Source organism: Cyprinodon tularosa, unplaced genomic scaffold (genome assembly GCF_016077235.1).
Source record: "Cyprinodon tularosa strain WSP-4 unplaced genomic scaffold, ASM1607723v1 ctg973, whole genome shotgun sequence".
NCBI classification, from domain to species: Eukaryota; Metazoa; Chordata; class Actinopteri; order Cyprinodontiformes; family Cyprinodontidae; genus Cyprinodon; species Cyprinodon tularosa.
Genome location: NW_024039755.1, coordinates 210,589 through 225,352, shown reverse-complemented (window position 1 = coordinate 225,352; position 14,764 = coordinate 210,589). Strand labels below are relative to the sequence as shown.

General features: G+C 38.1%; 1 protein-coding gene across 2 annotated transcripts in view; it reads right to left on the bottom strand.

Moving 5' to 3' along the window:
* Positions 1-561: 561 nt before the first annotated feature.
* LOC119776986 (protein diaphanous homolog 1-like) overlaps positions 562-14,764 on the bottom strand; it is a 140,255-nt gene continuing 126,052 nt past the window's right edge. For both annotated transcript variants that reach the window (XM_038275708.1, XM_038275709.1), the window contains 2 exons: positions 13,537-13,626; positions 562-2,401 (listed from right to left, as the gene is read on the bottom strand). In XM_038275708.1, coding sequence (XP_038131636.1) covers positions 2,217-2,401; positions 13,537-13,626 — 275 coding nt within the window. In that variant the 3' untranslated portion in view covers positions 562-2,216. The remainder of the gene's footprint in view (positions 2,402-13,536; positions 13,627-14,764) is intronic.

The window sequence follows — 14,764 nt, the reverse complement described above, 5'->3', positions numbered from 1 at the left end:
TTAATCCTTTGCAGTCCATTTTTTCTGAACAAATTGGCTGCTACTCAACAAATGTAGGTATTCATTTTGATTAAGACATGTTCATTAAAAACAAGAGAAACAGCAGTTAAGCAGTTGAACAGAAAGGAAATGCCTATCAATGACACTAAAAGAATTGTTGAAACCAAGAATAGCTGAAAAACTGGAATCTGAATTTTCCATCTCTGACTGCATACTGACACAAAGAGGGGGTGTCCTGTTGAATACTGGCGATCAGTGCTGGAAAAATATCTCTGGAAACAGTGGAGCCACGGAAAATCTTTGGATTTATCTGGAAAAATAACCAACTCCACTGTTTATTCATTCTTCTGCTGCCTTTTGGCTGTAAAACGACAGAAGTAGAGACTGCACTGACTGGGATTTTACAGCTTGATGTGTTTACATGAGAGGAGGGAGCTAAGCTGGAGGGATATGCTTTACAATCATTTTACTTACAGCCCAAAGGAAGGGCTCGTTTTAAAACTGAACATGTTACAGGGTTGTTGTTTTTTTGTAGAAATAGTTAAAAAAGAGCCAATCACATAAAATTATTTAAGACATTTTATTTGTTCAAAATTAACAGAACGTGCATTAAGCAATTGCTGAAAAAAAAAAAAACATCAATTCCCATACATTAAAATGACTGTAAAAGGTTATTTAGAAACAAAATCTCTTAAAAAAAACAAAAAAACAAAAAAAACAAGAAAAATTATAGGGAAAAAAGGGTAAATAACTCAGATCAGGCAGAATGTTCCAGTGGTGTTCTTTATATGGGAAAACTTACAATCTTCTGGTGCTGGCTTCCTAAACACAGCAAATAACAATAACAGCAGTTATACCTGTGTAACTACAGCAATCAGATGTTTGTGCAGGTGCAGCAGTTTACTGGGTGTTTAAATCAGTGTTAAAGATTAAACAAAGCACTAGATCCAAGATCAGATATTACACCTCAAGTGCTTTGGTGGAATTTATCTGAGGATGTTTAAGTGCTGCTGTCTCCCAGAATAAAAACAAAAATTAAACATACATTTGTACAGGATACACCACATCGACGCGGCCCAGACTGGCTTGCAAAGAGCTGAGCTGGAGGCTCTACTGAGAGATTTGCATAGGAGCAAACACTGCACACAGCTCACATCACCTGATGGGCTTCCTGTCAAAGTCTCACCACCGACATCATAGCAACATGTCTGCTGTGGGCTGCAGAATACCAACAGGAGCGAGGCCAGACGTTCAGAGTCGACAGTTCAGTGGGAGCAGGAGTAAAAGTGAGAGAACGGATGCAGACGGTTGTCTCAGCAGTTTCTGGGCTGTTTTCCAGTGTGTGCTATATTCTCAACAGAAAGACCACGAGATCATCATTCATGACAGCCTAGTTGGTGTTGTACAGTAATTATAGATGCCAACACACACCCACTTGCATGCAAACACACACACACCAAGATTTGTGGACACAAAACTAAATATAGGCAGCTAATTTCACACTCAGACTTTCTTGTATACAAAAACAAAACAAAAAACTGCAGGAATGTTAACCACCAGGCTACAGTATGCATGGTAAACCCCCTTTCAAAAATATTTTTGGTATCTATGCAAATGTTACTCATACAGTTAAGGTATTTAATTGGAAACACCCCAGTAAAATAAACAGTCCTCTAGATAAACCCAAGTGAAGTTCAGTGATATCCAGTGCGAATGAATTAACCTATGAATGAAATGATGAGACTGATTGGCACTTCAATTAAACAGGTGGACAAAACATTACACAGTGATGTACAGTATGTTAAAATGTTACAAAGGATTAGGTTTCATCGTTGAGGGTGAAAGAAAAGACATAATCCAAAAAATTTTCATTACTCAAGTCATAACTATTGGTGGGAGGTTTCTGAAATTCCAAGTCTGGGTTTCAGTCCTGAGTAAGTCTTTGGGAAAGACTGAAAATACCCTTTGATGAAGTTTAACATGTAGGTGCATATGCTTCAGACAGAAATTGGCAAACATTCAGAGGCTGGTGAGGAGGCGTTCTTCCTCCCTCCATCAACACAACCCAAAACAGAGAAGAAGTCCTGAATATTGGTCTGTGCAGGGTAGGGGATGAGAGAAACTGCAGTGATCTAATGTCACGTTGATGTTGACCCCTGTTCTGCATAACAATCTGCTGTCACTGTAAAAAAAAATAACTTTCTGTACTTGGAAGCCTAATTAGAGCGAGAATGAACACCTTCCAGTAAGTCCTCTAAGGATTCTGCTCCTTCATGTTTCGGCTCCTCCATTTCAGTCTTTGCCTTTTTTGTGGGTAATTTACTGGATGAAGGTGCGTCTTCCTGCATCAGCTCTTTGGCCAGGATGTTGGTCACTGCATGACCAGCTCGCCGGTGGTTGGCTGGGACAGAAAAAAAAAGAACAAAATGAGACAAAACAGAAACGCCACAATGAGTCTGCACTTTCAGACAGTCTAACCAGGGTTTCTGCTCATTCTGAACTTTCCAAGAATCTAAACTTCTATTTTTTGTTCCTCTCTTAAACCATTTAAAAGTGTAAATAAAACAATTCACTGAATTTATGGAAAACTGTTAAAACTAAAACACAGCAAAGAAAAGCTGCACAAATGGATGGATGTTGGACAGACAGATGGATTGGTTAACTAATTTAAAAAATTGGAGGATACATAAGCTGAAGTAAAATGCAGGGACAGAAGGATAGATGGATTGATGACACAAACTGCAGTCTATAAAGTAAAATGATACTTAGACAAAAAGATGAACCAATTAAGAACACAAATGTTTGCAAATTAAAACTATTTAATAGAAACCAAAGGCTTCTTTTTTTTCCCCGCAAACTGCCAGACTTGGAAAATAGTCCAATTCCATATTTTTCCAGGCTGCTTAAGAACCCTGGTTACTGTGCAGCAAACTCCAAAGACGACTTAGATGACCAAGTAAGTATGAAACTGCATAATTCCCTGCAGATATACAGCTTTAGTTGGGACAAAACGAAGCACAACAGATCAGTTTATATAGAAAATGTGTAAATGGAGCAACCTATTGCTAGTTTTGGATTAAAGTCCATCTGTTCCTGATCAAGTAGAGCAATAAGCATGAGAAAATAGGACATAATATATGTTGGAGAAAAGTGGGGCTGATGAGAGGAATAAAGCAGGAGATGATGTGCAGTGAATCCAAGAGGGAAAGCAGCAGGTTATAGAGCATGCAGAGCAGGATGATTCATTCTGTGGGAAGATTAAACATGGAAGGATGAATGAAAATTAGATGAAAATGGTAACAGAGACTTGAGTCAGAGAGGGAATAAGATGAAAGGAATGACGAGAGGAGTGACACAAAAAAGAAGGAAAATTCAAGTGCATGGCATGACGGATTAGACCCTGAGGATGCTGTCTTTATATTTATCTACCTGCTTACATCCTCACAGACAGCAGCCGCCTCATCGCTCCTTTCCTCTGCCTACTCTCTACTGTCCTTTGCTGCGTAGGACGACAGCTGTGCAGCAGCAGCAGCCATTTTGAGTTATATAGGTCAGTGGGAGATTGTGCTTGTGTGTTTGCTGTTATTTTATACCTGGTGAATGTTTAGAGGTCTTCACTCCTTGAGCAAACAAAGCAAAACCAAAACAAACGTCAATCCTTAAAAAAAAAAGGGAAGTACTGTAGACATGCAGATAAACCATGGCTAACAAAAAAAAAAAAACTTTAGATAGATTAGGCAAGAAACACACACAAACAGAACTCCACACAGATTTACCGAGCAGGTTTCCAGAACCAGCTGCGACAGAGACAAAATGGAATCTACAGAAAGGAGAAAAACGTATAGATCTGTCGTTTGAGCTTCATTAGCATCTCAGCTGAACAAATCAGCAAAACCGTTAAAGTAGCAGTCACCTTCCCTCTTTCCCCCCTTCATAAACACCCTTCTTTGGAAATATTCTATTTTTATCTAAATCAGTCCGTCTCACCTATAAATGTGCTAATTAGATCTTATGCAAATGACCTAAAAACCATAAGAAAGCGTGGTGTCTTCACATGTGCGTGTAAGGAGCCCGTCCTACATGTTTAAACCCGCTGAGGAAAGGTTGTCACCACAGCTTCTCTTCTTTCATCTTCCTCCACCTCCTCTGGAGGGTAAAGCCAGAGAGGAAGAGGAAGTAGAGCAGCAAATGGACAGATTTAGACAAAATAACAAAAACAACCAAAACAGAAATGTAAAAAATAAAATAGAATAAAATGATAAATATATACTTTTTTTTTATCCTTTTTTTCCCCAAGCAAATAGAGGCTCTAACCTTACAAAGAATATTGCATAGAGACATTTTTCATGCATTTGTTTATAAAGACACTAGGAATTAAATTGCCAAACAGAAAAACAGAAAAAAGTTTGGATCTGAACTGCTTTTAAAACAATCACATAAGAAACACAACTGAAAGGAACTCTATTTGTGGACAAGGTCAGGGCTAGGGTCATTTTAAAAAGCACAAAATGAGGATCATGTTCTACTAACAAAATTGAAATTAACTCTTGATTTGCAGCCATGTTCTAAAAGAGATGGTGGTTAAGCTCCCTAATTCTTTAAGTTTAGATTGTTACTCTGTAAGATCTTTTTTCTATTCTTATTAGAGGCTTTTAAAATTAGAAAATATTTAGAAATGAAGCAGATTGCACATCCAGATTTAGTCCAAAACTTTAAACTAAGTCCTGATAAATTCCAAACTTTATCCAATTACCTCTCTGCCTGTGGGCATTTAGGTTTTCAGTAAACTGAAGCACAAACTCACTACAGTAGTCTTTCACCATGCGTTATCAACACAAAAACAGTCGGCATGCATATAGGATGTTATTACCAGCTCTAATTTTGACTAAATGATCCATGGCTGCATCGTGAGGCAGAGTGGCTGCTGCACATTTGCAGGCTCTGTTGGGGCCGACAACAAAGGCTGTTGATGGTCTGTTTACTGATGAATGTTGCACACTGTAGGGTGCTTTGCGGCGCACAAAGCTGAGAGAAAAAAGGCTAACATTACGCGGCAGGAGACGAAATAATGAGAACCTGATGAGGGAGATAAGGATCTGCTGTACAATGTGCTGTAGGTCTGATGAACAAGAAGGTGAGCATGTTTAAACCAATAAAGGTTTGGATGAGAGAGGCTCTGAAGCTTTACTCAGGTAGATTACTGCAGTAATTCATCCTTCACTTTTACACACGTCACATCTGGACATCTTTTATACAGGAATTAGATCTTCATTCTTTCTAAAAGGTGTTTGAAGGCTTTTGTTTTGTTTCTTTGACTGAAATTAGTTGTCATTTTTTTCTTTGCCTGTTAAATTTGACAATAGTTTCATTTAGAGATGTAAAGAAAACAAACACTTAATGTTTACCAAAACACCTCACTAAAAGAAAACTAAATGATCTAACAGAGCGTGACAAATAAATTGAAATAGTATTCTAACATCAAAAGTGACTCCCAGAGTCAGTAGCTGAACACCTAAAGGATGAGGGGTTTTCTCATCAGTTCTTTATTTCAGATAATTGTCTTTAATTCAGGTGTATTTAAGGCCTTTAAACTTAAATCTGCTCTGTTTTCCTGTGTTTTCCAATTTCTTATAAAACAAACTATTTGTTCCTGAAGAACGACTTTACCAGATTATAGGAAAGTCTGACAGAGGAGTAAGATGTGGTTTCAACCCTCTGCTGTGTGTTGGAGGCTGTTTATGGAGCAGAAACACAAAGGGCAACATAATGACGGTCTGACGGCTCACATAATGGGGTATTTGCAGATGCAGGCAGAGCTTGTTTTCATTTTGTCAGGGATGCATATCGCCATCCTCAGGTTACCGTGGGTAAAACACCCCTGCTGTAGAGCAGAGGACTGTGGGAAATGGTGATGTCATCTAGCAGCACTACAAGCTGTTGGGGAAGCTATTGATGTCAAAACATGAAGCATTTCTGCCACTGGTGGAAATGGTTAGTAGGACTTCATTGTTCTCACTGTTTTTCAGCTACAGCTTAATGGATGATCTTTTTCTCCTGGGCAGTTCCTGCTTCACGTCTCTGTATGGGTGCTGGTGCTTGTGAGCATCTGTGAAAGCTTCCCTTCAGCTGGTGTGGGTTTTTCTGTCAAAGGGCAGACTGCAGAGCCAGCGTGTGCCTCTATTGTTGCTATGCTTTTTATGTTCTCCGCTCTTTTACCATTGGTACTTTGTCAGGAGGTTGCTTCTCTGATTGGATGTTCCACTAAGGGTCAGGACCCAGCAGATGGGTCTATAGTGTGTTTAGACAACATTCCTCCACTTCATTTACCTTAAACAGTGGTTCCTATTCATTTTAACAAAAAAAAAAACAAAAAAAACATTCAGGCTATCCAGACTTTGTGATCACCTTAAAATCTAAAAGTGCACTATGCATCTATGAACAAGGTTTCTATAGTCTGCAGGATTTGGAAATGAGACCAAAGAAGGAAGGAATACAGCATGAGAGAAAGATGGAAAAAGAAGGAAAGAGGTAAAGGCGGCACACAGCCTTAGGAAATACAAATATTATTCCATAGCCTATATGCTATAATATTATAGTTTCTATTATAGAAAAATCTTCTTCCTGTCTGCAGTGAGCCTCATGAACAAGGACAGATCCCCCACACAGATTTTCCATTACAAATAAAAAACAAAGAATATGTGCAAAATATTTAACATTATTCCATATCAATGGTGTTGAACTTTTTCATATCTGCTATGGTACTCTCTCTTTAAAAAGCTGCACTTTTCATCTCCATTCTCATAACATTCCTATACCATTATGCTTTTCCCAAATTATATGTTCCTGTATTTATTTATGTCAACGGTATGTTAGCTTTCTGGGTGCAGCACCCAATCACCAAAAATAAATTCCTCCTATGTATAAAACACCACTTGGAACAAAGCATTTTGAGTATCTAATTCGCTTCAGGATAAAACTAAAATACAATCCCTGTGCCACCCTGAGTAAAAACTAATAAGCTGATAATGCTTTATTCTGAATTTATAAAAACATGTTAAAACATTTAAAGCTACAGATCTGAAGCTCATAGGGGAGCTTTAAAGTTTTGTAGAAGCTCTTCTATCCTCTGGAACGTGCGTTCAGCTCTACCAATTTGCATATCTTTGTATTGGCATGCGAGCATCTGGCGTGTGTGTTTTTGTGTTACAGGTGGGGGGTGGCAGACAGACGGAGGGTAGACAGCTGAGGACCCCCCATTCAGTCTGCTCTTTGCACACAAACACACAAAATGTGACCTGAGGTACAGGTCAAAGGTCGGTGGGTATTTCCCCTCTAAAGCCTCGTGGCAGACCATTCAGTCAGACTGCAGCGACACAATGAGCGTGACAACACACTCAGTAGGTCCTCTGTGGTTTTTCAATGCTCAGCAGTGACGTTTGTAGTCAAAGCAGCTGTGAGAGGAGGAAAGACAGGGAAGGGGGGGCTCTACATACTGATAGGCAATATTAACTTAAAATAAAAAGTATCCTGATTTATAAATCTGGAAGACAAAATGTCCTTGTTAGGAAGATACAAATTCCCCAACCAAAGGAAGATAATTTACAAACAAAGTAGATAAACATTTCCCAAAACCTTGAATGTTTTAAACCTGGAGCTCTAAGAAGTAAACAAAGACATGTGGAAAGGTTATAACCACCTTAGTTTCGCTTTAACCGTTTTAATTTGAAGACTTCAAACTCCTAAGTCTCCGAGAAGACAATCTAATAAACACCAACGGAAGGAACTGGGAAAATGAAAAATAAACATGAGTTATAAAGAGTATTTTTCCAGCTGATCAATGATGGTTTAAATGAAAACTTATAAAATAAGTATGAACTGTTTTATCTAGACTTAAGAGGAAATCCAATCATTATGTGTTGATATCTGAATTATACAGTAAAAACTAAATTACACCTTACTAAAATGCATTTTAAACTATTGTGTTCCGGGTCAAGCTTTTAAAATAAACTTTACATAATCAGACACTTTTTTAAAACATCGACAATTAGTACAATGAGATCAAATGTTTGCATAGATGGTGATTAAAATAATCTGGATTCAATCCAGAGCCAAACTGCTCTGCCAGGAAAGGACAATTGAAATATATTTGTTAGTCTGCTTTTATTAAATTGATTTAACTGTCTACCTCTTAGAAGAGCTTAAGCATTAATTTCTGTTACATAAATTAGAGCTAATCAATGCTTTCAAGTGAACCAACCAAGCACTGATACCAGTTTAGCATCATTTCTTTAACTCTAATGTAAAAGCTGTTATATCTAAAATACCGTACTACTGCTGCAGAAAGTTTCCCATCAATCTATGGAAATGGGATCATTTTCAATAATCCTCTTTGCAAAGCTTCTTAAACATAATGTATGTGGATGATGTCTCACAGCTCATATCCAAGTAGAAACCAAGCAATTATTTCAAAGTTGTTCTTCAGATGTTCCAGACCAGCATAAATCTGCTGAAAAAAAAAAAAACACTACAGCCTCCATTATTTGCAGTTTAGACAGACAGTAGAATCAGAGAAGAAGAGACCTGGTCCTAGAAGTTAGTATAAACCCAGCGGAGATTGGGACATTTATCCTGTCTTAGGGAAGTTCAACAAGCTTCCAGATGATCATCGATTACGAAGGCTGCAAATTAGCCCTTGGCTACAAGCCTTATGTACTTGGACATCGGCCACCTGTTTGGTTGCAATGTTTAATTGTACTGTCCCTGTCAAATAAATAAATTTAAAAAAAAATAGTGTTGCACCGATGCCATTTTTTGGCCCTGATACTGATACCTGGCTGTGCAGTATCGGCCAATACCGATGCCATCTGTTTGAGAGTGATGTGTGTGTATATATATGAAGAACTGCATACTACTTGGATGTAAAAAAAAAAAAAAAAAAAAAAAAAAAAAAAATGCCATCATGGCTTTGTCAAGCTGCTGCCTACCTTTGTGAAGCAGGAAAAAGACTAATATAATGTGAATCCATTAGAACTTTTTATTACCTACCAGGAATGGGTGACAATAGTTGAATAAACTTTTGGCTCTCAAAACGGTATCGGTGCCCTATTTGTTGGTACTCGCCGATACGATAACATCATTTTAGGGCTGGATAGGGGCCCCGCCCGATACTGGCATGGGTATCTGTGCAACACTATCGATTACTGAAGTGTTTAATCAATCAGGCTTCTAAATGCTGTATATGTTGAATTAATAAAACACACATGGAAGTCTGACTGAATTTTGGAAAGAAAAATGACATTCAGACCAGGAACTCAAGATAACTAGATTAATAAAAACATCTGCTCTAGAGTGCAGTGGTCCCCAGAATAGGGCAATGACTGGTCCTCCAACTAAAAATGAATAAATAATGGAATCAGAAAGTTTGCAAAAGTAATTGTGTTACCCAGGCACAGCCTGAACTTAAATCAAAATAAAAATCTCAATAAAAGACTTTATCTTTGCATTTACTGCCCATCCAGCCTCATCAACTGAGCAGATATGAACTGAAGACCAAAACATTTGAGAAAACAGAAAAACAGATGATTGGAGGGATGCCCACTGATGATTTGAGACTAGGATTGTTCCCTGTGGGGCTACAGGAAGTCAATAATATATGGGAGTAATTACAAAACATTGGCTTAACCATTTAGTGAATTAAAAAACTGAAAGGTTTCTGGAAGTTGTCTGTGGATTGGGGGAATGTGTTTAGATTGCTGAGGGGAAAAAAACATATTGAATATAGCTCCAAGATATTTCAAATCCATAAATGTCTAATTAGGTCTTTGGAAAGTTTTTATGTCACATCTGATCATCCAAAGAAAAAGTTCCATCACAGATTAAATTAATAGTGCTTTTAGCTGCAGGGATAAGCATTTAGATTACAGTGTTATCATTTACTGGTTTTATTGCCCCAGGGAGAGCGGAATATCATGTGTCACAATAACTGAGGCTAGAAAGGATGACATACAGCATCTGATTAAAATTACTCCCTGATGAGCTGTCAACGCTGAGGATGTCCCAACCACACAAATATTTTCCTTATTTCCAGAATGGTTTGAAGTAAATAGTCCAGATCCATCCTGAGGCAAACTGGGTTTAATATATAGTGTTGGTTACAAAATCCAGACAAAATACTATCATTTATTGTTGGTGAAGGATTTTGTGCCCTGCTGCCAGCAAAGACACGGCATGGATGAGTTGAAATATCCTATAAACATGGCTGGGGATCATATAAACATCTCACAAATGAACCACAGCTCAGTGTCAAAACAGCAGCCTTGGAAAGTCCTGAACTCAGAAAGAGTGAAAGAAATGACACAGTCTGGTAAGAGACATTCGGCAGTAACTGTTACACAAACCACTGCTTAAACGTTCCAGATCTTCCTACCACAGAATGTGCAGAGAAAAGCTTGTCTCTCTCTCTCTCACAATATGATCAGCTATTTCCTGAAAAGGAGAGTAAGGTGGCCAAACAGGGTTATGGCTGAGTGAGTGAAACCCAGAGAGGGCCCCTATTTTTTTCTTGGCTCTCTTTTCTCTTCTCCCTCCTTTTTGCCCCACACTTTAGTCTCAGTCAGTTTGGACGCAATACAAGAGTGTTTATTACAGAAGAATGTCCTGAATGGGGTCGACAGAGGACCACAGAGTGGTTTCATACTGGAGGGGGACAACAACAATCTATAAATATATTCAGAGATTAAAAGAAAATATCAGAAAGAAGTTTATAAAATAAGATCATAATAATAAAAAAAAGAGAGTGTAATCTACCACCCCTCTAGCTTTGAGCTGGCCTACACTACCGACGCTTAACATCTGGCTTCTATTGAGGGATGGATCGGGTTGCACAGACTCTTTTACAACCTTTATGTGCAAATGCAGAGTGTACACTAATGTGCATGTGAATGAACACACACATCAAAGGTAATCACCACTGGACTTTTTCTAACTCACAACTAGTCTAAAACAAGGAATCGGGTTACAGAGTTGTTCAAAGTGTTTTCAGTGCTGATTTCACTCAGGGTCTGACTGGGAGGCCATATTGTTTTTCAAACCCACTATGACAAGAGTCGATATATATATATATATATATATATATATATATATATATATATATATATATATATATATAAGGGGTGGAACGGTTCACAAAATCCACGGTTCTGTTCAGTTCACGGTTTCGTGGTCACGGTTTTCGGTTCAGTTCGGTATATGTTTATTGTTAACCCGAAAAATAAACAAAATAATAAAAAATTAATGAAAATTCTTTTTTTTTTTTTTATGAAATTAATGGAAAAAATAAATAATTAATGAATTGTAATTATTTTTAATGATTCGCAGAAACCATGGATCATTTCTGCATGTTTTGCTGCTTTGAATTTAATCATCTCGCGCATGCCCTCTACGATCTCCAAGGAACTCAGAGCGGAGCGGACGGGAGCCACAGCAGAGGCTGTAGGCTTTGCTTTGTGCAGGCGGTCTGGAGCGGGGCGGAGCGCTGACGGAGTATGTGGGATTTCGGGGTAGGCGTGACATGTTGGTCATGTTGCTGTTAGCATAAACAAAACGTGTTGCACAATGCTTGCACACTGTTGCACTTTTATCCACAACTTTCTTTCCGCCGTCATCGTAGGTCACTCTAAATGCAAAGTGGTCCCATACAGCAGACCTATAAAGTGCTGCTGGCGCATCTTACCCACACAATTCACACAAATAATCAGATCGCAGTGTGATGTGTGTATCTTGGATTAGTGATAGAATGATTCGTTAAGTGATTCATTCATTTTTGAAAACTTTTACTTATGTCTGTATAACACTAATGGGAAGCTCAATAAACTAACCCCATTTTAAGTTAGGCATCAAAAAGTACCTCTAGTAGGAACCAAGATTATCTAAATGACTTGTCCTGGTTTAATTATTGGAAAATCTATATCATTTTAGTATTAAACACATTTAAAAGGCTTATTCCAAAATACTCAGCCAAAGAAGTACAGACTATAACATCCCTTTATTCACAACGAAACCCTGTGTGATTAATATACTCAATTTGTAGTTACATAGCATCCTCTACATCAGATCTAAAAGTTGGCAGTATCTTAAGACTTTTAGATCTGTCCATAATTCAACACACCTGAATCTGATGGATTAATTAGCTCCCCAACATGGAGTCTAGATTACCCCATTATTTGATTTAGGTGTGTTGGACTGGAGACTTGACACCTATGCTTTAGCTCCTTTAAAATAATCCTCACAGTCATAGTTGGCACGATTTACAACATTGGTCAGCAACGTGATGCCAACGGGCACCAAGGGGCCCTCAGCATCTTTTGAAAACAGAACAACTCTAAGGGCTAAGCTTGAAATTTTATTTTATTCTATTGCTCTTCTTCTTTAATCAATAATAGAGTATTTCATCATATTAATCAAATCAAGCATTTAAGCTGTTATAAAGATTTCAAAATAATATCTAAAAGAAAATTAGAAATTGAAAGAATAAAAATGTGTTTATTCATGAAGTTTTTAGGTGAATGCTGACCCCTCTAGTTCATAGGTTGGTAATGGAAGCCCTTCAAATGACTGAGTTTCCACTAAGTAGCTCTAAGCCTTAAATAGGTTCACAACCTCTGCTCTACATGTCTTCATTGAGCCTAATAAGTCCTGCTGACAACTTTTAGCATATTGCTTTGAAAGTGGACAGATTTAGGAGAATTATTTATTTTAATTTTTTTTTTATTAACTGTCAACTTTTTTATAAACTGTCAACTGATAGTTGACTGGCATGTTCTCTTGTTTTCCCATGTTAGAGAATTAGAGAGAACATGTCCGTCTGTCCCTGCTTCCATATACAGTAGTTAACATACTTTATCATCTTAGGTGTCAATAACTGTCCTTTTCTTAATTTTTTTTTATTATTATTATTCTGGGATCCTTCTATCTAAATAATTCTAATTTTTCAGATTTATTTATTGCCAAGAATTCAATTTTACAAGAAATGATTAGCTGATGACTACAATAACTCCAGAGAAGTTAAACAACTAAGAAAACAATATTTTTCCAATGTGGCGTATAAACGTATGAAGACCATTATAAAAGAAAAAAAACCTTTGCCGTTTATTCCATGGGTAGTTTGTTCATTTAGGTTCCCAGCCTCATCTTATTCATGCCTCATCCTACATTTAGATTCTTATTTTTCTGTCCTGAGTAAAAATATTTTACACCCTTTTGTTATTGTTCCAACCTTTAAAGACAGAGGCTTTGCTCTATGCCACTAAGTCAAAAATAAAAATAACCCTTTTAGCCTCTGAGGCATGGAAGATGTGTGAAAGAAAAAGGTGTGGAAGAAAAAAAAGTCAACACAAATGCAGACACATTGAAATGGAGGGCGGAAATTCTCAGACGTTATGTCTGGTTGGTCCATCTGTGATGAAACTTGAGTCTTAAGTGAGGCAGGAAGCTGAAGGACCGTGTCTTGTGAGGATCTACAGCTGTGAGTTTAGGTACCTGCTTGCCGAGGTCCTCTCTTCCTTCTGAAAGCAGCGCCTGACTGCAGCGCCTCCAACAGGCCATCCATGATACCAGTTTCATCACCCTCTGCCAATGAAGAGCAATCAAAATGTCAGCATTGATAGATCAGAAGTGGGTTTATATTTGAAACATATTTACACCTCAAGCATAAAAACATCACAGCCTTATGAACACAAATCATTAAAAGGCTCTAATCTCTCCTTCCCTGTCTAATAACAAAAGATTATGTTTACTTAGGTATTTTATTAAAGCAATCTGCTAAAAACTACATGGTGAACTTTCAGACAATATATAGTAATCATGGTCTAAATTACAAATGTGTACTGCCCCTCTGTGGTTGTGGGCTCTGTGTGTTTACATCAGATCTGTGGCTCAGCCTCAGTGTGTGTGGGGGACATTAGCAGACAGAGATGTTCTTTAAAAGTGGGAGGTTCACTCTGTGTAGGCAGCAATCAGGGCACAGCGACACACACAGGAAGATACTTCAGTTATGTCTAAATCTGAATAGGGACAGAGTGATCTGGAAAAAAAAGGGGGCAGTAGGGCTGAGGGTAAAGGTTTACGCCGTCGCCTTCCCAACCCCCAAACATGGAGCACACGCCAAGCTCGCACAAACACACAGCGTTTAATCCTGCAGTAAGCCATGCAGCAGATGGTCCTGGTCACGCCCGTCATGTCTCTGAGTCTCTCTCACACAAGCATTCCCACTCTGAGCCTTATGTGGCTCACATATGCCACTCAATGTCCAAAAGCTGGAACTGCAGCAACAGACCTAAAAGAAAAAAGTAAAACTGCACTTTTCTTCTTCAGGGTAAACACATCTGGCATATTTCTCCTTCCACTAATCACATGGTTGGCTTAATGCAGAGGTGGAGACACAGAGACCAAACAGTGAACCAGCTGTTTACTAGAAATGTTTTTGTTTTTTTTTTGTTTCAGGGAACACCCAGCTAAAAGAGACCTAGAGAGCCCATGTTCTCCTAAAATTATACAGGAAACAGTGCTTTAGCAGTTTTAGCTGCCTACAGTTCTATTAAATGCAGCCACATGCAGCACTGCAGTCATGTAAACCAAAGAAAAACTCATACAAAGTTCAACTGCCTGGCAATAAAAAAGGAGAAAGGTTTAAAAAAGGTCCAGGATTAAGACACATTAGTAAAAATGTCTTAACAGTTACTTTTCAGGATTATGTGGAAATGCATAA